The 27,693-nt window shown below is 34.3% G+C and overlaps 1 protein-coding gene across 2 annotated transcripts; it reads right to left on the bottom strand.

Annotated features, from left to right (window-relative positions):
- Window positions 1-187: 187 nt before the first annotated feature.
- Window positions 188-27,090, bottom strand: LOC121369415 (eukaryotic initiation factor 4A-I-like). Of its 2 annotated transcripts, none has more exons than XM_041494516.1 (9): window positions 26,811-27,090; window positions 18,716-18,791; window positions 13,716-13,848; window positions 12,835-12,974; window positions 8,186-8,351; window positions 4,950-5,203; window positions 4,290-4,427; window positions 2,254-2,423; window positions 188-970 (listed from the first exon to the last, which is right to left on the bottom strand). In XM_041494516.1, exons 1-9 carry the CDS (start codon window positions 26,993-26,995, stop codon window positions 826-828), a joined length of 1,407 nt encoding a protein of 468 aa, XP_041350450.1. In that variant the 5' UTR covers window positions 26,996-27,090; the 3' UTR covers window positions 188-825. The 2 variants fall into 2 exon arrangements, with proteins under 2 accessions (XP_041350450.1, XP_041350456.1); XM_041494522.1 differs by lacking the exon at window positions 26,811-27,090 and adding an exon at window positions 25,001-25,089.
- Between the last annotated feature and the right edge of the window lie 603 nt (window positions 27,091-27,693).

The following is a 27,693-nucleotide window of genomic DNA, read 5'->3' as shown; positions in this document are numbered from 1 at the left end:
ATTCATCAATCTTGCCAGGTGAGTAAACGGAGTTTTAAATAAAATTAATTAAAGAGATTTATTGTAGGTGATCAATTTGCAGCTCTTCTACATCCTTCCAGGTGCATGACGAACAGGGGGTGATCACTTGCCTTTCCTGGCAAAAACCAACGTTAATATTGAGACAAATTCAAGGCCAAGCACTGAATGTTTGAAAGATTTTTAATTACATCTAGTATATTTATTTGACAGAACATTCATATAACCATAGTCTTAAATGACCAAAATATTGGTCACGGATCGCCTTGGCGCTCCGCTATTTTACAAATACATACATACACAATGCAACAACACTTATGAAATACATGATCTCTGTACAGCACGTTTTTTCATTTCACCGTTTTTTTTAAATGAGAAATTTTCCATTTTTTTTGTGAAATTTTTATTTATTTTTCTTCTTCTTCTTCTTCAATATAAGTGCACAATGACATTGCAAAAAAGTTTTTTTTTTTTTTTTTTTTAGTTCATTCGCTTTGTGAAAAGCAAACGGATAACCGACTGCAAAAAAAAAAAAATTAAAATCTATTCATACAACATAGGACACTCCAAACATGTACACTGATAATATAGATACAATTACAATTTTCATTCTCCCAACAGCACTTGTAAAGTTCATAAACTCGGGTAAATTTCTTAGGCATGATATTGAGAGAATTGACAATAGACATACAAATGACCGATATAGTCACATTTACAAAACAAGACGAAGATTTAATTTTTCTGCCAGATATCTTGTCATCAAATATGTTAGCATCCGACGCACAATTCACCTATATATAGTTTAAGTTAAATAAGATCAGCCACGTTCATTGGCATTTCCTCAATTCGGGTATTGTAAAACTGTTCAATATCTCGGAGGGTTCGGGTGTCTTCTGTTGTCACGAAGTTGATGGCAACTCCTTTTCGTCCAAATCGGCCTCCTCTTCCTATTCTGAAAACGGAAAATAATAAAACTGGTTTAATAACGCACCAGAGCCCTGGTTCCATGAACCAATCTTAACACTAAGATCACCTTAAGTGTACAATGTACTTAAGGTATCTTAGCACTAAGATGTGATCTTAGCACTAAGATCACTGTGTAAAATTCACAAAGCTCTCTTAGGCTTTTAGCATTGCACCTACGAGATCGCAAAATTGCGAGATTTTAGTGAATTATACCCCCGCTCAGTTTAAACCATGGCCATTTGCTTATTTTGACAGATACAGCAAGGAAAATTGAAAAAAATGTGTAACCCATTTACATAGCTCAACAGTTGACAAGTTGCATTTTAATTTGGCCAATTTTTTTTGGTAATTATTGGCATTTTTGTTGGAAAATTCTAGGTTTATCGTAGTGTTTTTTCCCCCCAAATAATAAGATGAAACTGACAGGTAATCCAGAGACGAGATAAGCCATTTTGTTTTTGCGTATTCCATCAAACGCATGTAACATACTTGCAGTTATCAGGTTTGAATTGTTTGGGGTTTTTTTTTTTTTGTAAATGTGCTTAATGGGAAAAGAAAACGAGTGTTTAGAAATGTGGGAAATAAAGATAAAATATTGACAAAATTACTACTACAATCAGCGAGTCAGGCTACTGTTTATAAACAACTTTTTAAAATTGCCTAAAGTTTGTTTTATTTACGCACATCGATTTATTATTAATTATCGTCTATTGGATGTCAAACATTTGGTAATTTTGATATAGTCATAGACAGGAAACCCGCTACATTTTTCCATTAGTAGCAAAGGATCTTTTATATGCATCGTCCCACAGACAGAATAGCACATATCACGGCCTTCGACATACCAGTCATACTTGTTTACACATGTACGTGTGTTAACAATTTCAAGACATATGACTGGCTACTCCTAGGTCACCAATGCCATACATCCAATGCAAAAAACATCACAATCAAAATCGATTACACTGTGACATAATTAACCTGACAATCATTTGTTTGTGAGGCGTACGTGCTAGGGATTTAAATAACTTTTAGTCGAATATATTAAAATTTGCGTAAAACATGTTTTTTGAGGATATGTAAGACATAGAATAATACTTTCGTGTCCATTAAGAAACTATTTATTTTACAACTCGTTGTTTAAAAATGTATCAAACTCACTTTCGTTTCTTAAGATACATTTTAAAACAGCTTGTAAGATAAATGGTATCTTAACAGCCACTCATATATTATTCTCTATTTAATACTTGTTTTATCTTTCACACTAACCTATGAATGTAGTTCTCCCGATTGGCAGGCAAGTCGTAGTTGATGACAAGCGAAACCTGCTGCACATCGATTCCTCGTGCCAGCAAGTCGGTGGTGATGAGGACTCGACTCGAGCCCGAGCGGAACTCCCTCATGATGAGGTCACGTTCTTTCTGATCCATGTCGCCATGCTAAAAATAAAAATCAAATATTCGCAGACTATTTATAAGGTGTCGTGTTCTTTCTGATCCATATCAGGGCTAGCCCTGGGTTGCTATTTTTGTTCGCCAAAAAATTTGCCAATCTTCAATTTCTTTCACCAATCTAAATATATATTCGCAAGTAACATATTGGCATTTCAGTCAAAAGATTTTTTTTTTAAATCTCGTTCTTTATAATATAGTATATGCTAAAATGTACTTATTATTCAGTTATGTCTTGTAATCTAATAAGGAAATGCTGCCGACGTCTAGGGCTGGCTAGGGTCAATCCCAGTCGATGGGCTCATTGACGTCAGTGCACCACGAGTGGTATATATCACAAAAGAGGCAATTTTACTTATTGTATGCATCAGATAATGAATTGTATGTTTCTCTGTAATTTGAAAGAAGCAAGTGAATTTTGATTTGATATATATGTTCCCCAAAAGATTCACCGGACTAAGATATACACTAGACATATATTTTTGCACCAAAAGTGTGAAATGTAAGGACCCAATACCCTTTTGTTTTTATTACAATTTTTAAAAAATATGATGAGACATCAAAAAACATTTTAATGACAAAAGTTTATAAATGTCCAATTATGGAGATGTTCAACAATTACATACCGCAAGATCCGACTATTTTTTGTAACCCTGCTATGTTTTGTAATGACAAGACTCACCCCTATATATTATTATTTATCAATTGTCTCCTAACCACTTCCTTCTTTTCCTGTCACTGGCATTAATTTTACCAACATTATTAATGTATAAACATTAGATTTTCTGTTCTTATTTTGGTCATCATTATCTTTTGTGCTTTATATGTAAAAGATAAAAACTCTAGTCCCACCAGAGACTGTGCTACCACTCCAGATATTGTTCCAATGTCACAGGCCCGTAGGCATGTATCTTTAATCTCTTTGGTAATAAATAGATGTATTATTGTATATATAATAGAAAAATCTTATTTTTAAGAAACAAAATGTCCAGACTGGCTGTTATATTTTATGAAGAATTATTATTTATTTTTTTAAGTGCGCAACTCTTGATCATATCCTACCCCATGACCTCGTTTTGTAACTACCCTCCTAACTTACCTGTAATAATACACGAGCGCAGGAAGGTGACAAAAGGGGGGGTGGCGGCGGCACACTTTTACAAAGCAAATTATCTGAAAATTTCGCCATTTAATATGTTTGAAATATAATCTGTAAACGTAGAATGTTAACTAATGATGATTGTATATAAGTAAGAAACAATATGTATTCCTCATCAATGTATCCACTTCATGGAAAGGAACTCAACCACGTGACCCAGATTTACAACATTAACCGATACGACAAAACATGACTAATAAAAAGTAAAACTTCTTGTTGCCAGTAAGCAAACATTCAATATAAAAAATGCAACATGTCTTAAACAGTATTTCATTTTATTTAATCGCGTTTTTTAACTTTACAACAAGCAGCTGGCAGTAAATTACTGAATAGTAGACTGGCTATGTGGACATGCAAATAGCGCTTATTCACACCGTGAGGCGGTCAAATGAACAAAACTGTTTGAAAATGTTTGGTTCTAAAAATCGTGATGCGCACTTTTGCCAAAAAAAAAATTCACAATTGGCGACTTGGGTGAACGACAGCGCTAGCCCTGCATATCGCTATACTGAAAATGAAAATCAATTATTCATAGACTAAAGAAAGGTCAGGAAAACAAATTCTGACATCTCCCAAGTTCATGGGTAAATTTTTTTTATTTAAAAAATGCAATTTTAGTTGTTAAAAACCTGTATTATTTGGAAATAAGTTACAATGGGAGCAAAAGTCCTCTGAAGTGCCTATTTAATACAAACCATGGCGGACACTGTGAAATCTCGGGCAGTCATTTTTTCTGTGAGCCAGTCGACCTTCCTTCTTGTGTTACAGAAAATAACAGCCTGAGTAATGGTCAGTGTTTCGTACAGATCACACAAGGTATCAAGCTTCCATTCCTGAAACAAAGTACAGTGCGTAAATTTACAATTCAAGTAACTTGTACACAAAGCATAGCATATACTGCAAGAATGGTTGGTAGACATTTTTACTAGTTATTTGTGTGTGGTGTGAGAGAGATGGAAGAAAACCAGTAGACCATGACTTTTTTTTTTAACAACCAGCACAGGTTTTAGAAATAAAGATAAAGAAAGCTTAGCAGGGAAAGAAGGACAGGTTTGGTTTTAGAGTAGCAGTAAAACCCAGACTACCAACACAAAATATGGTCTCAGATAGAATGCATCATGGAATGAAGGGAAATATTTTTATTTAACAACATACTCAACACATTTTATTTACGGTTATATGGTGTCAGACATATGGTTAAGGACTACACAGAGAGAGAGAGAGAGAGGGAGGGAGAGAGAGAGGGAGGGAGAGAGAGAGAGGGAGGGAGAGAGAGAGGGATGGAGAGAGATCAGAATATATCATGGATTTCCATTCTCTTACAAAACACCCAGCATGATTAGTATAAGCGGTACCTCTCGCTCCACTTGAATGTAGAACTGGCGGATACCCTCCAGGGTGAGTTCGTCTTTCTTGACGAGGATGCGGATGGGGTCGCGCATGAATCGCTGGGTCACCTCCAGCACGTCGCTGGGCATGGTGGCCGACAGCAGGATCACCTGAATGTCTGCCTTCATGTGTCGGAAGACATCGTAAATTTGATCTTTGAATCCACGAGACAACATCTCATCAGCCTCGTCCAGCACAAACATGTTGATGTCTGCGGTATCTGAACACAACAAAAAAAACCTCTGTAACATCATGTACTGTAACAAATGCTAGCATGTATTCATTTTTTGTTTTGTTACATGTAACAAAACAAATAGTTTAAGGATTTAAAGGCTGTATTAGCTGGGACTACAACTTGTGGTTGAATCTTTTAGGAAAACAAGTTGAATTTATCTGTGATAAAAGTTGTGAACAGAAATATTATGCACTAAGAATTTTCCAATTACACCATCAAATCATAAATAATTAAGATTTATAAGTGACAGCTAATTGGACAACAAATTTGATAGCTTTACCAACAACGAAAATCACCATATATTGGGATATGAATCGCAATTAGTTTGGGTTTTTTAAATTTTGGTCAGAAAACACTGTTATTGGGAATAATGGGTATAAATACTGGACAGCTGGCCATAAATACCTGCAAGTAAACGCAACTTTTTAGATTTTCCCCCTAATTTTAATCACCAAAAAAAAAAAAAAAACACGAAAATAATACTTTCCAATTCAGATAGGTACTTATAAAACATTTAAGTTAATATATCAAGAGTAAAAAATAAAACATTTAAGTTAATACAGTCAAATCCGCTTATTTGGATGTGCCTCGTGCAACAAAATTATATTCAAATAAGCGACATATTCAATAAACCGAAGGTACAATTTCGATATACGATATACCCAATTAAGACCTCTTGTTGATTTATGCAAACCCTAATTACGATTCTCCCAATTTGGGCCTCATGACATGTGGAATTTTCGTCAGAAACCGGTAAGTATTTTGTGTTAATAAAATATCGATTCCAAGTTCCATATTGTGACTCTAGTTTTGTCTATAAACTTGTCTATAAACTTGATAAATACAAGAAGCAACAGTTAATGCTGTTTGTATGCCTAGAAGTAGAAGTGACTAAACATCTAATGACCCAGATAAAACCACTGGAAGCTCAATTAGACTGGCCACAGTCAAATAATTAAAAGACCGTTATTAACTTCTTGATAATTAAACGGCCGTTATTAGCTTCTTTGTACATTTGTAAATCAAATGCAACAAGACCCCACCCCCACCACCCAATATAATCTTGAATAAGTAGTCATTTCCATGTTCTGTATTTTACCAGGACGTCTATCTGACTATTATCTGTGTGCATTTGTAACTGATTTGACAGGTAAACTAGACTGGCCAAAGTCAAATAAGTGAAAGGCCGTTATTCAATTTTACAGAAGGAAAAACACAAACACAAACGCTAATATTGGGCCCGATATTGGAATGTCTTTTTGTTTGGCGACAGAAAACCATTCTGATAAGGCCTTCTCCACATTGGCTGCTTTTCCCGTTCTCTGTCTTTTTCATTCTGGGTTAGCATTGGTGAGATACTGGGCACATATCTCGTCGTATTTTTGAGCCAAAGATAGATCGTTTCGTTTCCGTTTACTTGCCATGTTGACATTGTGAAAAAAAAAAGTTCTTGTCAATATTTATAGCCAAAAGATGATTAATCCAACTTGCCAAGAAAATCTCCTACAACTTACCTTTTGTCGGCATTTAACAATTTAAACAGTAATCACCATAATCGGTCACCCCAAATGGGGCCTCACATTGTGAGCTGCAGAGGAAAAATCACGTGATCAAAAGATCCCGCTAAAAATAACACTAGTAGCAAACGGCTTTTGTTTGTTACTGTCACCGACAATTCATAGAGAAAAATATCTTACAAGTGTTTATTTATGGATTAAACATACTGCTTCAAAAGTGGCCGACATGAGATTAAGGGATGCCTGCTTACGAAACGCACATCGCCGCCAACAAGGTGGGAATGACCTACTTTGATCCTTGATTGTCCTGCATTGTCTCGGCCATTGGGTCACATTTGAGATGAATCTCAGAGTTCATGGATAATTACGATGTAATTAGTAAATGTATTGATTAATAATTAGTCAACCGAAATAATTTAAGAAACAAGAAAACAAGTTTGTTGTAAGTCTTTTCTCTTTTTTTAACAATGAAATTAAATAAAATTGAAAGTATTCATTTCTGCATGTACGATAGTATGGTATTACGTACGATCATAAATTTTACAAAAACACATCAAGTAACACAAACTTTCCTATGTTTTACATGCAATTGCCATTCGGCAAGGATAATTTTATATTGAAATATCCGAAAACACGTTAAAAAACACATCCAATTAACCGTTGGATTTTGTATTGTCATAATGGCAAATGGTTCCGTGCAGGACAAACATATTCAAATATCCGAAATATACAATAATCCGACATCCAATTAAGTGGATTTGACTGTATATCTAGAGTAAAAATTACTATATTGTACCCACTCAACATGGTTTTTATCAAAAATTAAGCCAGTAGTCTAAAGGGTAATGTTTAACGATACTCCAGCACAGCAACACACATTGGCTATTGCAAATAAAGGTATGATTATGAAAACATCACTTACATTAAGAATAAAACCCATAGAATTATGTAAAAGTACAGTGTAAAGAGCTGCTGGGAAAAGTACAATATCATACAAACATCACGTCATCCAACATGTACATTAGAATCCAACATGTACATTAGACATAGGAATTTCCCCAATGAATTGTCTAACTAGTAGTTTCAGAAATAGTATAAAAAAAAATTTTGTTTTAGATTAAACTTAATATATAAAGTAAATAATTTTAAAATCTGCAATTACACTTAACCTATTTTGAATTTTTTTTCTCTTCACAGGTGCACTATCTAGGTTTTGGAAAGTATAATTTAAAGGTCCTTAAGAGGTGGACGGGATAGGTCTGCATTTTTTCTATTTGTAGTATATATTGTTTGATCAAAAATAGTTGGTAGGGCAGGGGGCAATCCCCTTGGGCCCCTGCCTGCTTCAATTTACACAGATTATATATATATATATATATATATATATATATATATATATATATATATATATATATATTTTAATGTAGTCCAACTGTAGCAATTCTCTTACCCAACGCTTTCCTGTTGATCATGTCATGGACGCGGCCTGGAGTGCCGACCACCACGTGCACCCCACTCTCCAGCTTCTTGATGTCATCACGCACGTTGGTGCCACCGATGCAGGCATGACACTGCGATCCCAGGTAGTCACCCAGGGCAAGCACTACTTTCTGGATCTGTAAGCAAGATGCAAGTTTAGTATTTTATTATTCACCTCTTGCAATTCAGAAAATTTACTCGGCAAAAACAATTCAAAGAGACAAAAGTTCAAATAGCTAAAATGTATCCTCTCGGAATATATGCATCTTTGCACTCGAGATATGTCTGCACAAAAACAAAAATTCCAAGAGCACACTGGATTATTAATCCGCTGATGTTAACAATAAATATTAAAAGACACTGGAAGGAAGTCTAAATATGAACTCCACAGATGCCAGCATCCAATGTGTTATTAAATTGTTACAATGTTGGACGAGTTTTACGTCAATATAAATGTTCAGTGTGAACATGGCACATGGTTTCTAACTCTACATTATAGACTTCTAACACTTGTAGAATCTCAAATTGAGATAACAGTCAACAGACTTGCCACCTCACCCACATGAGATACTTTTATTCTCCTTCCGTTGACAACCAATATTAAACACAGGCCGTTTACATGGTGCTTTTTTAGAAGGATAGTAGGATAGTATCATATACAAAGGTAATAATTTGGAAAGAATAAGGGCAGCATAAACATTTATAATAACAAGAGTTACGCAAAGATTAACATACATATATATCAAATTGACAACCTTAGTACACCAAGTGGCAAATAAAACCAGTAGCATAAACTGATAAAAAAAAAATAATCAAATTTTATTTATATCGTAACTACTTTTTTTTTTATAAACTGCACATAAATGTTATATATTTTTTGTTATCAAAAACTGAGGAATATACAATATGATTCCTGATAATCAAGCAGCTTTTGCTTTCTAATTTATTTTGAACAGTATTCCAGATATATTAAGAATTTATTATTTTCAAGAGTGATAATGCAGGTTTTCTACTGAAAAACATTACGCTACAAGTCTAATAAAGAGTCCAAACCTAATTTCTATAGTGGCTTTTCTATTTCTTGTAATTGCTTCTAAATTAAAATTTGAGAAGAAAAGATTACTTCCAACTCTACAAAATGAATTCCAAGCTGTGGATTAATTCTAAATATTAGTTTGGGAAGGGCACAAAACTGCAAAGAAAATAAGCAAAAAACAGGGTCAGATCCATTAACAATTTAAATCCAACTAATCACAATAATTCAATAAAGTAATTTGTAGTACCTCAAATTGAGATAACAGTCAAGAGACTTGTTAACTCACCCACATGAAATACACTTTTATTCTCCTTCCGTTGACAACCAATATTAAACACAGGTCGTTTACATGGTGCTTTTTTAGAAGGGCGTCATAGTATTATACAGCTTTAGACAACATTTCTGTTGGGTTCGTATTGAATCGTGATTCTCAAAGTAACAAGTTTCAGAGATCAATACGCAATTATAAAACGTTAAATAACTGCAACTGTTGAAAACTAAATGTTTTCTGTAAAGGCTACTGAAAGTAGCTTCAAAAAAATAATTCTATGAACAGCTATGATTTAAAATTTTAAAGTAAACAATACACCCACACCACGTGATATTTGCAGGTGGAGAGTAAACATTACTATAGAATAAAGAGAAATCTAAAAGAACAAAAAAATTATTTTTATTTTTTCTTTGTGAATAGAATGTTTAACACCATAGAATATATTTTTAAAGTAACTTAATTTGAATCCTCAAAAAACTTTTATAGACTAGTGCATTTTTAGAGTGAGTCTTGACAAATTTTCTTCAAATTACTATATTTTGTTTACAATTGTATTCAAGCCTGAAGAACAATAGTTTGGGGTTGGGCACCAAACTCAAGAACCTAATTTAAAACCCCCAAGAAAAACGAGAATAGGAGCAAATACATTTACAATTTAAATCAAATTTAGTTCACATTTATTTATTAAAGTAATTTGTAGTACCTCAAATTGAGATAACAGTCAAGAGACTTGTTAACTCACCCACATGAAATACACTTTTATTCTCCTTCCGTTGACAACCAATATTAAACACAGGCTGTTTACATGGTGCTTTTTTAGAAGGGCGTCATAGTATTATACAAAGACATTTCTGTTGGGTTCGTATTGCATCGCGATTCACAAAGTAACAAGTTTCAGAGATCAATATACAATTGTAAAATAACTGCAACTGTTGCTAATCAAAGTTTTGAAAACTAAACATTTCCTGTAAAAATAATTCTATGAACAGCTATGAATTAAAACTTATGTAAACAATACACCTACACCATGTGATATTTGCAGGTGGGCGGTAAACATTACTATAGAATAAAGAGAAACCTGAAAGTTTTGTTCTTTATTGCTTTCTGAATAGAATGATTAACACCATAGAATAAATTTTAAAAGTAACATAATTTGAATCCTCCAAGAATGTTTAGTGACGATCTTGACAACAATTTGATTCCTCCAAGAATTTTTAGTGACGATCTTGACAACCTTTTCTTCAAATTACTATATTTTGCTTACAAATGGATCCAAGCCTTAATATCAACAATAGTTTGGGGTTGGACACCTAATACAAGAACATAATGATAAAAAACACCCCAAAAGACTAGAAGAGCAAATACATTTACAATTTAAATCAAATTTAGGTCACAGTACTTTAAAAAAAAATTTATTAAGCAATTTGTAGTACCTCAAATTGAGATAACAGTCAAGGGACGTGCCACCTCACCCACATGAAATACACTTTTATTCTCCTTCCGTTGACAACCAATATTAAACACAGGCCGTTTACATGGTGCTTTTTTTAGAAGGGCGTCATACTCGTATTATACACAAAGACAACATTTCTGTTGGGTTCGTATTGCATCGCGATTCACAAAGTAACAAGTTTCAGAGATCAATATACAATTATAAAATGTTAAATAACTGCAAATGTTGCTAATCAAAGTTTTGAAAACTAAATGTTTCTGAAAAGGCAACTAAAAGTGACTTCAAAAATATAATTCTATGAATAGCTATGAATTAAAACTTATGTAAACAATACACCTACACCATGTGATATTTGCAAGTGGACTGTAAACAAACTATAGAATAAACAGAAAATTAGAAACCTAAAAGAACGTTAACTTTTGTTATTTATATCTTTCAGAATAGAATGTTCAACACTATATAATATATATTTAAAGTAACATAATTTGAATCCTCAAATAACTTTTATAGAGTATTTTTACAGTAAGTCTTGAGAACTTTTTCTTCGAAGAACCATATTTTGCTCACAGCTGTATCCAAGTATTTTTATAATAATTGGTCATTGCCTACTTCATGTCCAAGTGAAATTCATCAGCGTACCGTAATTTCCATAACCTACCATCTTCAATAGTCTTTTTGATCATTTAACAATTTTTATAAACAACTTTCAATACATGGCAGTGTATGTACAAATTCTGTGGCACAACCAAGAGTAATTATTGGTGTACAAACTGCCTTTTAAAACTGAAAACTTCCTTCATAAAAACATCTTTGAAAATTTGTAGTACCTCAAATTGAGATAACAGTCAAGAAAGACTTGCCACCTCACCCACATGAAATGCACTTTTATTCTCCTTCCGTTGACAACCAATATTAAACACAGGTCGTTTACATGGTGCTTTTTTAGAAGGTTGTAGTTTTAGTCTATTTTCTAAATAATATGTTTAACAAATAAAAATATTCATCACAATTGAGGGGGAAATTAGTTAGGATGGGATTTTTCCATTCATTTGAGTAATAGAAAATAAATGGGTTTTTGTTTTAAAATGTTAAAAATGTAGGAGGCTGCATATTCATAGTAGATGGTATTGTTAAGCGGTTCCCTAACAGAAGTTTACAAGTTTTATTTTGTTAAACGACACCATTAGAGCACATTGAGATCAGCTGTTGGATTATCAAAGATTTGATACTTTGACAGTCTTACTTAGAAGAAAGCTGCAAAGAATCTTTTATATACATCTTCCCATAGACAAGATGGCAGATACCACAGTCTTTGATATACCCATCAGTGGACAGAATTGGAATTAGAATGCGTCCTTCAGGTGAGAACCGTACCGACAGAGTTAAATCCCACAAAGGTTTTAAACAATGACACTAATCAGTAATATATCATCTGTAGGATGTTACAGTTTTGAAGTAGGCTTTATTGATTCAAAACAGAACTCCATAGCAATTTCAATACACAAAGATAATGTTAAGTACCTAATAAACAATGTGATTAATCAGTAACCCAATATACAGATGGTACAGAAGTTAATATCAAATCAAATTTACCAGTTGCTGGCCGATTTTGACAAATCTTTCTGTAAAACAGTTGGTGCAGATTTACAATAGCCGTTGAAATTCAGTGATTGCACGCTTACTTCAACCCTTGTAATTAAGAAAATGTCCAGGGCAAAAAAACATTGCTGTGAAAAAACAAAATCTAATGTAGTTCACAGCAAAATAAAGCTCTACGGCATTGCCGATTGCCAGTTGTTTCTTTTGGTGAAATCGGTTCTTTTTAATTTATTACACAGAAAACTAAAAGTAAATAAATACCTGTTGAGCCAACTCACGAGTTGGAGCCAATACAAGAGCCTGACATCTCATGTTCTTAAGCTCCACTTGTTGCAGAATGGAAATGGCAAACGTTGCCGTCTTGCCGGTTCCAGATTGGGCTTGGGCAATAACATCTCGACCTGAAAAACAAAACAAAAATAGGAAAGTTAAAGTTAGTTTCATTTAACACCACCACCTACAATATATTGACTGATTAATGATACTGGATGTTTAACATTTGGTAATTCTGACATACTGTCTGAGGAAACCCACCAGAGTTTTCCATTAGAAAAAAGGGATTTTTGATAAACATATTCCCAGACAGAATAGCACATACAACCACCTTAGATTTACCAGTCATGGGGCACTGGTTGGTATGGGAGAACACTGCAATTTTCCCCCATTAGTAGCAAGGGATCTTTGATATGCACCATCCCACAGACAGGGCAGCACATACTACAATCTTGGATTTACCAGCCATGGACCACTAGTTAGAGAATGGCCCACCAAATATTGAATTAGGCAGTTTTAAAACTGGATCAAGTGGCTGCTACATACAGCTTTCACTGTATACTGTTATTAAATTTAGGCAACCAAATATTAATTAAAAAATTATCTACAATGAAAGAAATCTTTAAAAAAAACCCTAAAAAAACACACACACCAGCCCTTGGAATTCACAATTGCAATCAGCAAAGCCACCATAACATGTTGTAGCAACTGCATTTCTATAATCAATTAACCATTTACTTCCTTATTTGTACTTAACTGATTTTGCAAGATGATACAAAATTTAAGGGATGGAACTAGCGATAGGAATTCAATAAAGTGGTCAATAACCATGTGTCAGTTATGTAGATGGGGGAAGGGGAATGACTTACCTTCAATGCAGGGTAGAATAGCTCTTTGCTGAATTGCAGACGGTTTCTCAAAGCCATACGCATAGATTCCTCTCAACAGATCTTCTTTCAAGTTCATAGAATCAAAGTTGTCAACGATGCCATCCCAGTTGCTCTATAAACCAAAAGCATTGTTCATTATTTTAACACAAGAAATAGATCATCAGGAAACATTTGGTTTCCAAAATCTTGATTAGAAATATTTCCACTAGTCAATTGAAAATTGATTAGCAACTACTGTGTAATGTTTTAAAATTGTGTAGCGATCTCCGACACTTACAACACAATACTAACAAAATGTTCCCTGAACATTCATCTAGCAGAGCTCGAAAAGCAGTCCATATTTAGACCTAACATGTCAAATAGGTCACCTGCTAAAAGCACCAAATATCAAATAAGGTCATTGCTCAAGATTTATTTATTTATGTTATTTAGCTCGTTATTCTGTTATTTTAATTCCTGCTATTTTAGAAAGAAAAACAGGCCACACTCTACTTCCTATTTTAAGTACATCATGGACAAATAGACCTCTTTCTCATTCCACTGCGCATGTGCCCGTTGCGGAGTTACTCGAGGACGCAAACCACGAGATTGCGCGAGATCTCGCCAAAATAGACCTATCTGCAAATTGGGGGGCAAAAGCAATGGGAGGCCATGACCATTGTTCAATTATTAACTGTTCCAATCACATATGTCCGGGAAATTCGTTATCTTTCCACCGATATCCAGCCAATGGATATCGGAAACGTTTGTGGGTAATCGTTTCACGTAGAAAACGATTTTAATGTTACTCTAAGTACGAGGGTTTGTTCGGTACATTTTGTAGGAGGGAAGCCAGTGAACGCATAAGGGACCAAAACCTTACCGGTTCTGTAGAGGACGTTCCTACACAGGGCGGTCTAGTATACTTAGATATGGTGGAAAACACATTAACAGTAAAGAAAATAAATTTATATTTTGTATATAAAGAAAATATATGTATATTTCGAATTATACTCAATAAAATATATAACGTGGCGTGTGTAAATATATAAAAATATATATGTAGTCAGGACAGCTATGTACAGAACGTTCCTATACAGGGCGGTCTAGTATTCTCTACTTAGATATGGTAGTAAACAGTAAATAAATAAATAAATATATATTTTGTATATACAGAAAATATATGTATATTTCGGACAATACTCAACAGAATATATATATATATATATATATATATATATATATATATATATATATATAGATAGTCGACCTTCGATAACTCAAACTTCGATCTTTCGTAAACGTCGATCTCTCGAAGTGAAACCGCGGTCCCGGCCAAACTGCTATACAAACTAGTAATAACAGACTTCGAACACTCAAACTTCGAACATTCGAAAAACTCTATCTCTCAAAGTAATTTTGTGGTCCCACCATAAAAAAAAAGAGGGATATTGCACTTCCAAAACTCGAAGTTTGTGGAGTGACTGAGCCTTTTAACTGTACCGGTAATACTTTAAAGAAAAATGAATTGTCACCCAAGCCAAGCGTGAGTGTCCCGACTGGTCTCGGCTATCGATGATACACGCGGTAATTACACAATAATAGATCGCCGACTATGCGGAACGAAATGATCCTACATGCCTGCATTGGGTTGTCGGTGTTTGTACACGGCAGCGGGCCTCATTACACAAAGTACGGATAGTCTTGTAATCTTCAAAAAACTGTTGTAATAACAATTAACGCCGTTTGTTTTTTCTCTTAAACGAGTGCAAAAAAGTACATAACCTAGTGCTATTTGGCATACAGCGTTTTGATTTGTTATGTTATGTCTCGCTATGTTAGTGAGGGTTTTTAAAATGATTTTTGTGATTTACAATAATTTTGCTATTTATATTATGTATTTTTTATTTGGTAAACAAACGTACTTAGTGCTAATCGACATTCAGTTTTTAATTTATTACAACGTTACGTTCCGCCTTGTTTTGAAATTTGAAAAATATATCAACTTTAATTTATCGCTTACTTCCGGTTATATGTAAGTACGTGCTTTCAGTTTTCTTTTCTCTCTTTTTACTTTACTGTCAATTAATACAATAAAAGTACATAGAGATGTACGTCAAATTGATCGGATTTATCTCGTTTCTGTTAATATTTACTTAGTTTTATCATATACACAGAAGAAATGTGCTAACATCCGATATCAACGAAATGATAATACTGCAATGCAGTTTCACTGAGGTCTGCTGTACGAATTTCGAACACTCGAACTCCCTGAAACTAACTATTTCGTTGTCCCCTTCAACTTCGAGTTAACGAAGTTTGACTGTATATATATATATATATATATATATATATATATATATATATATGAACTTTTAATGTTATTATTACTCAAGTGTGTTTCAAATTTAATTATAAGTATTGTCTGTTATTACTTTTACGTTCATCTAGGTATGAACAAAAAAATCATCCGCAAATTTATGTGAGAACGGCTTCGCCGATTCACACAATTTACGGATGATTTATTTTGTTCATATCCCGATGAACGTAAAAGAAATAACACACTCCTTAAATAATAATAATAATGATATATGAATATATATAGAGTGATGACGGCTGTGTACAGGACATTCCTACACAGGTCCGTCTAGTATTTTATATACTTAGATATGGTGGAAAACACATTAACAGTAAAGAAAATAAATATATTTTGTATAATACCCAATGCGTTCATGTTGACACTGTATAAAAATGTGTGTATGGGTAAACAGAACGGCACCTACCTTCAACCCCCCCCCCCCCCCAAATCCCCCTTTTTTTAAATTCCCACTTTATGGATATACATGTAACAGCATAAAATCAATTCCTTTTTTTTAACTTTTCCCAATTAGATAGACACTAAGAAAAATCCAACAAAACACCTTCTGATATATATATATATACATACAGTCAAACCTGTCCTAGCGGCCACCTGTACTCAGCGGTCACCTGCCTTAAGCGGCCACTTTTTTCCTCCCAAAAGATTTATAATGTAAATGCACCTGTAATAAGCGGCCACCTAAATCGGATCCCAAATCGCTAAAATACCTGCATTAAGCGGCCACAGTAAAGTTTTACTCTTATATAAAAGGGATATTTTAACAACAGCGATAAGGTGCAGCAAATAACTGATCTTCACACCTTCAGGAATACTAGTACCCATTCAGTCCCGACATCTCCACTGTGTATCAATTAAGGAAGTATGAATCTGACATGTATCTAATTGCCTCTGGGCAGGCTACGCTTGACATTTGTAGATTCACTTACTATAACAATACATCGCATGAAGTCGGAATTAAATAATTAAATGGAAAAAGAAAACAAAATTGTGGAGAACGGTTAATTTAATATATTCTATTTGCATTATTTCTGAAGGAGACAACATGTCAAAAGTTGATTTATTGTCAACTATGAAGCACAAATCCGTTAATTAGCAGTACAGACGGTAAAACAAGAAACAACAACAAATGTTTTAAAGACTATATATGTGGCAACCTGTACTCAGCGGCCACCTGTCTTAATCGGCCACGTTTATCTACTCCCTTGTGTGGCCGCTTAAGACAGGTTTGACTGTATATATATATATATATATATATATATATATATATATATATATATATATATATATATATATGTGTGTGTGTGTGTGTGTGCTCTCTCTCTCTCTCTCTCTCTCTCTCTCTCTCTCTCTCTCTCTCTCTCTCTCTCTCTCTCTCTCTCTCTCTCTCTCTCTCTCTCTGTCTCTCAGTCTCTCTCACTCTCAAATATATATATCGATCGATGCCATAACCTGTCGATGCCATAACCTATGGAATCTGTCAACTGTTTTGTTTATACTTTTTACGAGATAGTCTTTTAATCTGGCGTTATCAAAACCCTCGGGTACGAGTCGCAGAGACTTTGTCCAAGTTGTTGCACTGCTTTTTAAAGGGACATTCCCGAGTTTGCTGCAATTTTTAAGACGTTATCGACTAACAGACTTTTTAACGATTGTAATTACATATCAAATATATTTTTCTGCATAAAATATCAGTGGCTGTATATTAAACGTGTTTCTGATCGTTCTAATATTTGTACTATGTTAAAGTTCATCTTATTTCCTAAAATATAGTTTTTTCTTATGTACGAAGTTATTTGAAGACAAAATCCAGTTTGGGCTTCTTACAAATATTAAGACGATCAGAAACACATTGAATATACAGACCCTGGTATTCTAAACAAGAAAATATATTTAATATGTAAATTTAATCGTACAAATATTTTATTAGTTGGAAACATCTTACAATGCAGCAAACTCAGGAATGTCCCTTTAATTTGAACCATTCCGCTGTAAATTTCAGCGGACCGTTTTCTACGGCCATTATACCATCTAATTCGAAATATGTACATGTTAGTTGCCAAAGTTTAAAAGTCTCCTACGAAGCTACTAAAGTCACCCATAACAACCTGTCTGTCACGCCCCCCCAATTTGTAAATAAGACTAGTTTCAGTCTATTTTGTCAAGGGACGTTACTCTTCGTGCGCATGCGCAATAGGAATGCGAAATACCTCTATTACAATACATGCAGTACCGATTATTGTAAACGCAGATTTACAAAGAATTGATGTGGACAGATGGCAATAGCTTAAACCACTGTTAACACGTTTTTTCTCGGGGACCAACACAATAGTTTTCCCCCACAAGTATATATGTTAACAGAATGACACATATGTTTATCATGCATTTAGTTTGTGAAAGTGTAAAATCCATTTTTATCTAAAATAAAAGAAACTCTGCATCATTACGAAAACAAATTTATTAATTGGTTAAAAGTATATTATAATTTGTTTTCTTTGAGCACATATATGTTTGTGTATACACAAAATGCATGTATCTCTTACTTCCTGGGTTTTTATTTTTTTATTAGCAAATTGACCACCACCAGAATTGATTTGAAGTAATGCAACTAATTGTTAAATACCTCAATGATGCCATCAGTCTCAGCTACATAATCCTCCGGTTGTTGTTGTTGGTCAGGTTGTCCCTTTGTATGAGACCTACAAAACGAAATCAGCACACTTAAAAACAGAAGAATGCCTGTAAGCATGTCATTGTGAACTGGACAGCATAGTTTTGAGGTCTGCGAGACCCCGTTATGGGGTACTATGACTCCCCTTAGCATGTGAATTTTTAAAATTGTAAAACCACAATAAGGATTAAGTACCAATTCCAGGGAATATTATGTTTTTTAAATGTAGATTAGCAACAGTTACGAACTAAAAAATTATTAGCAACTATTATTAAAACAGTAGCGATTTCTGAAATTTGCAAGGCGAATTGTGGGGCAATGCTGAATTTTTTTCTCTCTTGAATGTGGTAATATTGTAAATGGCTCCCCATATTTTGGCACGAAAACAATGGGGGAACATCAGTCGTTTTTGAGGAATTGATAGCTGCATGCTGCAACTAATTTGAATTTTTTTTTTTTTTACTATTTTACCAACAATAAAAATCACAAAACAACCCCTGCAATTAAGAAAATGTCCACGGCAAAAATCTTTTTAAAACTTAACAGCATTGCCGATTGCTGTGGACAATTACAGGGGTTGCAATACAAATTACCAACATTTGTTTCTAAGATAAGTTATCAGCAAACCTCAGTTTGAGAATAGCTGCAAATAAGGGTCATCTGGCCACAAATTTGATTTGTGCTACTTGAAACTATCATAAAACAAAACCTATGCAAATAGTGTGCCAGTTTTGTAAGAAACATTTCAGACTGGTTTATCTTTCTATTTATTCATTATCAGTACAATAGGACCCTTTGGGTTTTAAAAACAAATATTAATTACGGTATATTGCTGTATATTTGCAGACTTTTTGAAGTCTAGAAATACTTTCCAAAAGAAGAGAGTCAACTTATACACGGAGGCAACAAATTGGTCCATAAAATTCTGATTGAAAACACTCCCGACCGTGACTTACAAATTTGATCCGACCCTTACAGCCTTTCACAAGTTATGTAACAATAATTTGTGCACAGTATAAATAAAACAACCCATCATGCAGTATAATGTAGTTTTTTGTTCTTGAATACATTAATAGTTTGATGACACCACTAGAACACATTGATTTATTAATCATAGGCTATTGGATGTCAAACATATGGTAATTTTGACACAAACAGGATAGCACATACCACAGCCTTTGATATACCAGTTGTGGCGCACTGGCTAGAGCGAGAAATAGCCCAATAGGCCCACCAACGGGGATGGATCCTAGATTGACCGTGCATCAAGCAAACGTTTTCCCACTGGGCTACGTCCCGCCCTTAATAGTTTGAATAATAATAAAAATTACTCGTTTTATTGTCATATCAATGGTAAAAACGTGTTCTGCCATTTTTGTTTGACACCTGTCTATATCATTTTGTAAGCTCTTATTTGATTGGATCACACGATTTTGTGTAACAACAGCCATGGACCACAGAATTGTTTGCTTGTGTGTGGATGGGAAAACAGATTAAACATGCCTCAACGAGTTTATTATTTACTGTCCAGTGAATAATTAAATTTCTTATGTGTAGTGAGATTCATGTTGTTGTTACAGCTTGAATTGTTTATTTTATTGTTATGATTTATCGGTGCTAAATTATTTTTGCACGGCATGGAAGACATTAGCATTGCGATAACGATTACTGTGTCCAGTGTTCTCGCTGCTCCATTTAAGCGGGGCGGCCCGCCATGCTATTGCATTTTGCCGCCCTCCTTTCACGTTCCCCGCCCTCCTTTATTTTTCTGCGTCATACTATATTTTCCAGCACCTATCTCCGCTATTTCCAAATGCACACTCTTTTTTCACGCATAAAAAAACAACAACGATCAGTCTGCACTGGACATCAAAGGAAACAAGCTGCGTTGTGTACGAAAAAGCTAACAAAACATTTACGACAGTTATCGTAACATAATTTAATAGTATTTTTAACAGCCTCTATTTTGTCCAATACCTGTATTCATTTGTATGTTTAATACAAACAATAAAAGTTATATTTTATTTGAGCAATGAAAACATTTTAATTTGTTATGGATTCAGCAATCTCCGACTAAAACCCCCCACTTATTTGGCGCCAAATTTGTCACATGATCAGAACGGTCACTCTATCTTTTGTTTCCACTAACTGTCGTCAGATATTTTGTCCTCAGTTACAGTTATAATTGATTGTAACTGACGATTTTTACTTTCTGTCATTTCTGTCATTCTGTTTATTCAGCAGTTCTTATAACATATTGTAAACTTTTCATTTTGGGGGGATATCACCGCTTATAAAATCAACGGAAGTGGTAGTGTTTGGCTTAAAATCATTCATCTTGGGTGCCAAATAATATATACACCGCCACTAAAAAAACAAAACTATTTTTTATCAGTTGGCGATAATATTTTATCACAGCGATCGATTCATTCGATGAAGATGGGAATAACAAAACAAAAATTCGACATTAGGGGATCACACAAATGTCTTTTTTGTTTTTCGTATATTTTGAAATCTTTATTAAAATAATAATATTAAAACTTTGATCGGTCCAGCAAAACCGTAACTGCCAGTGAATATCAGACCGATAACATCTTCGGTTCAATTAAAAGACGAGTCTGCTTGTATTTCGTATACACTTTGTAATCAAAATAAGGAGTATGTTTTCCCACAAAGTCTAACCAAAACACACAACAAAATGGTAACCACCAAGGCCCACCCCCACCCCATTTTTTGTAAAAAAAATTTTTAGCTTTTCGTTAGGTTTTTTTTCAAGGGTGTGGTGCTGCACGCCGCCCTCCTTTAATTTTCACCCAGCGAGAACTCTGGTGTCTGTAATAATTAAATGGGAAGAAAATATAATTAAATAGGAAGAAAATATAACGAAAAAGAAAAGCACAAATCTATTTGTTGACAGTATTATTGAAATCAATACTATGTACACCTGGACAAAAGATGACTTCGGCTTATACACAAGGCTGATGATTTTGTACTTTATATTTAGGGTCAAACTAAGAGGTCGGCTTATACATGGAGTTAGCTAATACACTGCATGAGCTAATACACTGCATGAACGATACAAATACAAAAACGTTAAGTCTAATGCCATCCCTGCAAGTATGGACTCTCCTACAAATTGAAAGTTGCATGCATGCACATGTTCAGCTTAAACACACACAATCTGCTGGGTAATGCCTACTGTTGTAATTACAGATTATTTAAGAGAATTAGTAATGACATAACTGGCCGTACATGTATTGTCAATGCCAACATCTTTATATTGATTACTAATCTGCAGTTTACAAGTTGCTTGCACATGTATTAGTATTAGTAAGTGTCCACTAGGCAAACTGTTTGTGTGTGAATACGGTTAGTGTATCCTATGCAATAGAATGTCAATTTTCAACATTTAGATGGTCACCAAGTACTGTCTAATATACACACATTCCCATACATGTGATGAGTTTTAAATTTTATCTTTTTCAAGGTTACTCTTGTAGTATTTGTATTATTCACTAACATGTAAGTTTAATATTATGAGTCACAATATTTTCAAGCTCGTACCCAGTCTAATGCTACACTGGAACAATAACAATGTAGGAATAGACTGGGAATGAGAACAGTGTCATCTAAGTTTGTTACAATGTAATTATGAATTTCATTTAAGTGGCATACCAGATTTTGAAATGTTTAGTATCCAACTGGGATACTGCCCAAATTTTTTAATCTCAAACACTGTCATTACAATTTAAATTCATCCCACTGGTCCAGCGGTAGCAACATTAGATATTTTTCAATGCACGTAAAAGAAATGTCAGGGAATGTATGTCTTATTGAGTTGTTCAAGAAGAAATTTTTGTTCAAAATAATATATAAACTTTTAATGGGTTTCAAATTCAATTAAAGATTTGTCTTATTTCATTTACACTTACGGAGGCAAGAACCAAAAAATAATCTGCTAATTTATGTGTAAACGGCTTTGCTAATTCAGTTTGCGGATGATTGGTTTTTGTTCATACCCCGATGAATGTAAATTTTGGGGCAGTATCCCAGTTGGATACTAACATTTCAAAATCTGGTATCCCACCTGAGAATTTAGTATCCCACTTAAATGAAATTCATAAATAACATCGCAACAAACTTGGACGACACTGTTACTTAACTTCACAATAAAACACTGGGATACTGGGTTATTGAAGTCTGGTATCCAAAATTAAATTCTGGTATCCCCAGACAATACATTTAATACGCAATTTAACATATATTGTTAACTGTTTGAATCCAATACTAGTATCAAATCAGTAATATTTAGCTGCTTCGCACCAATAGATATAACTACTTGTACAATGAAAAAATTATATATATATATATATATATATATATATATATATATACACACACACACACACACACATACAGAGGTCACCCTGCTCATTGCCAAATTAGCCAATTGCTATTTTTATACGAAGTGGGTATAAAATATCTGGCCAATATATTTTCTAAAGTAGCCATTTTTTTATTTAAATTTTAAAGTAAATTATCTACATATCTGACAACTGGCAAAAACAAAATGCTTTCCCCCCGTCTATAATTGCAATCTTTGACCATAATAGCAATGTGGTTATTAGAAACGACAAGTACTATTATGTGCAACCACAAACTTCTGCTGACATACTGGTTTCAAACTTTTAAGAGTTAATAAATAGCAAATAATGATCTTTATTTTGTAACGGTAAGTGCATGAGAAAGGTCTTAGTAGCGCGAGTATTTGTTCTGCAGAAAAGGCGCATTTGGAATAGTCAAGGCGATTTTCGGTATTCCATGCTTTATTTTCACGACGGAATATTGGAAGAATTGTTTTACTATTCTGTTTCGAAATTAACTATTTGCGGAATAACGGAAAAGCATAAAATTAGACCCCTGGTCATATTCAACAACATACCAGTTGCCCGCCATGATTTCAGAATCTTGCAAATTTGGTACTGCATCGAGAGTATTGCACTCTGTACTGTCCTTTAAGGGTGAATGACATACTCATTCAAAAGTGCTACTACAGTCCCTGGAAATCAACGTGTTCACCACATGAAAACAACCAATTCCAAATCAGTGCCATTCACTCTTTCAAAAGGACAGTACAGAGTGGAACGATATTGCCAACAGTCTGGGTTAGCAGAAAATTTCGCCAAATGACCTATTAAAACTTCAAAAATGGCAGAAACCCAGTTATTTTCTAATAAAATAGCATTTATTTAATGAAATTGAAATAATGTTCCGGTTAAATATGTTAGTACTGAAGGGTTTTTCCTGTAGCACATGTATTAATAGTTGATGTAAAATATTTGTTATTGGCAAACTCGAAAATGATCAATGTACTGATATTTAGCATCAAACAGATGATTGTTGTATTAGAGCAGGAACCTTTTCCTAAGGTATGGTAGGCAGCCATTCCGTGTTTTCGCTATACACTACAGTTATCTCTGACAGCAGAGTGATCATAACCGCAACTGTCCAAATAACTGTCTAGCTCTCGGGCTAAATGTGTAAAACCGTGTTCCCGATTGTCAATATTGGCCAGCTGTTGTTTCAATTATTTTTAAGATCAACTACTAAAATGTTCTCTTTAGACATAAATTTTCACCTGATTATGTTATATATTTATATAACCCATCACAAAGGAGAAATAGCTGGCTACTTCCACCTATTCATCATTGGCCTATTCTCATAATTCTGCACATTTAAGTTATATTGTAGCAATTTTTGGAATAAAAATACATTATATGGTTTTTTTAATAATTTTTTCCATTCCCTTGCTTTAGTATTATTCGTAGTCTTAGATTTTATTGGAACTGGATGATACAATCGATTTTTTTTTTTTTTTTTTTTTAAATTGAAAGAAAAAAGGTCGCTAAGTCAATTAGTACTTTTTAATATCCACCGAAGGTATCTTGATTCCTTCACTTCATGTATTAAGAAATTTAATTATTGATTTGTCCTTTTAATGCCGAATTTCGAAGCCTGAATGAAAAATTAAACATATGTTCGTGAATGACACACGTGCGCGAAAGACCGCCATCTTTCAGTGGAGGCGGAGAAATTGTCAACATAATAATCGAAATTCAGATCGAAGTCGGAGACCTAATTCAAGTTCCTTGCCGTTATTTTGTAGTTAATTCACTCATCTGTATATCAACTAAGTTCCAATAATAACTCTGCCATATTAAACCCAAAAATCCTCACCCATGTTCTTCACTGTTAAATGACATGTTCTTTCTCTTTCGCTCAGCGATAAAAGGAAGGACCTCAAGCCCCATTACTCAGCGGAAGACTTGACGATTACGCAACTTTATATTTCATTATTCAGTTTAGGCGGCATTTATTTAACTTTGACTTTAATAAATAAACCATGGTATTAATATATATTCTTTATGACAACATGTATTACTAACTTTATTACAAACTAAATCTAATATCGTTTTCAGTTAAACCGCGGATGAATACACCACATGTTTGTTGAACATCTATGAAGTGGGTTCGCCATTTCTGGAGTGTGACGTCACTATTTTGGGAGTGGAAATGTCAATCACTCGTAGGCCTACTCGAACAATTCAGCTCCATTAGCAATCAGAGTAAAGTAATAAACAAAGTTAATAATATTTCTGCCCGGAATTTTTGACTGTGCGGCCAAATGGGTTCTTTTTTAGGAGGCTACCCATGAAAACATTGGTATAATTTTATCGTAAAGATACGATATTGAAGAACATGTAAAATTAATTTTATCAATATACATTTTAAAGTGTCACTGAACAAAAAGTAATAAACAACCCACCAAAGCAAACAAAAATTGTCTCAAAAGTTAATGATAAATTCATTAATTAAAATACATATTATTTATTAACTTAAGATGCAAAAAATAAACTATATAAAGGTGTAAACTGACAATGAGGATAAATGCGAAATAAATAAATCAAAAACAAACAAACAAAACAAAACAAAAAGCAGACAAACAAATAAAACAAGACAGATTTTAAGGATCATGACAAACTCCAGAATGCGTCACCTTTACATACGAGGGGCGGGACGTACCTCATTGGTAAAGCGTTCGTCTGATGCGCGGTTAGTCTGGGATCGATCCCCGTCGGTGGGCCCATTGAGACAGGATAGCACATACCACGGCCTTTGATACACCAGTCGTGGTGCACTGGCTGGAACGAGAAATAACCCAATAGGCCCACCGACGGGGATCGATCCTAGACCAACCGCGCATCAAGCGAACGCTTTACCACTGGGCTACATCCCGACCCCGACCATTACAATAAGATCAAGACCGGCCTCGGTGGCAGGCCATCGGTCTACAGGCTGGTAGGTACTGGGTTCGGATCCCAGTCGAGGCATGGGATTTTTAATCCAGATACCGACTCCAAACCCTGAGTGAGTGCTCCGCAAGGCTCAATGTGTAGGTGTAAACCACTTGCACCGACCAGTGATCCATAACTGGTTCAACAAAGGCCATGGTTTGTGCTATCCTGCCTGTGGGAAGCGCAAATAAAAGATCCCTTGCTGCCTGTCGTAAAGAAGAGTAGCCTATGTGGCGACAGCGGGTTTCCTCTAAAAACAGTGTCAGAATGACCATATGTTTGACGTCCAATAGCCGATGATAAGATTAAAAATCAATGTGCTCTAGTGGCGTCGTTAAATAAAACAAACTTTACTTTTACAATAAGATCATTACTCTAATATAACCGTTAGCCTACTAAAAATAATGCATTGATATCCATGTTTATTTATTTATATTTTTTCTTAATTTTCTTCTCTTTTTGTCATGGACTTATTTAAATTAGTGATATACTTTTTTTAATACCTAAAATAATATTGATCAGTTCTAAATCGTATGTAGCGCTACCCTATTTTATTTATTCATTCTATTCTAAATTATATTCCAATTATATTCTAAATCTATTCTAAATCTAATCTAATCTAATCTAATCTAATGTTCTTTTATTTTATTTTATTTTATTTTAAACTTTTTACTCTACTTCGCGCGCCTTACCTGTCGGTTTCATACGGAATCGATTGGGTGCTATTTCTAGATGACCCATGACCTCGTTTGTCCTGACAATTCGATCTGTCAGAAACGGGACTTCCACGTGGGGAACGCTTTTCTTTCTCTGTGCTGTAGTATCGCTCAGAGGAAGCGCACTCTTCGTTTCTGCTATATGTTTCAGTTCTGTTCATTGAAAATGAAAATGAACACTTCTTTGCTGGTTTTATTCTTGATTTATTCGCTGTAAATGATACAATTCAGGGTGCGCAGTGACTTTATTACGGGGATTTCGCAATCCCCTGACGTCACACCATTTTATAATTTTCATTGGTTAAAAATTACGTATACTTGTCGCCAAGGTGTACCTATAAATGAATATGGCGTCATACTGTAAAGTTGGGAGAGAGAGAAAAAAGTTAATTAATAAAATTATACCCCCACCACTTTTTCATTTTATAAAATTAAAAAACCTAGGCCTACTTACACATGAGTCCGTCAACAACAAAATAAATATGGACTAATGAAACACCTTCCATTGGCCTCAATTTTTAACAGATAATATCCATTCAAGTCTGACAATTCAAGCTCAATATTTTGAACGTCCGTTTAAACTATGATTTCAATGTAAAATTTGTTACTGAAGACTATATTACGAAATTTTTAGTAAACGTAGTACCTAGACGAGGTGATGCTCCGCGGTAGAAAGTTAGAAGTTTATTTTGTTTAACGACACCACTAAAACAAGTGGCGTGTCTATCCGAGGAATCCCTTTGGGAACGTTTGTAGCCATTGGCCACATGTCATTGCCCCTCCCCTTAAATTGATTTTCTGGATCCGCCACTGAGAACACATTGGTGTCAAACATTTTGGTAATTTTGACACATAGTCT

Source organism: Gigantopelta aegis, chromosome 1 (assembly GCF_016097555.1).
Source record: "Gigantopelta aegis isolate Gae_Host chromosome 1, Gae_host_genome, whole genome shotgun sequence".
Taxonomy (NCBI): Eukaryota; Metazoa; Mollusca; class Gastropoda; order Neomphalida; family Peltospiridae; genus Gigantopelta; species Gigantopelta aegis.
Note: the sequence above shows the minus strand (reverse complement) of the source record. Positions and strands in the feature narration are given on the sequence as shown.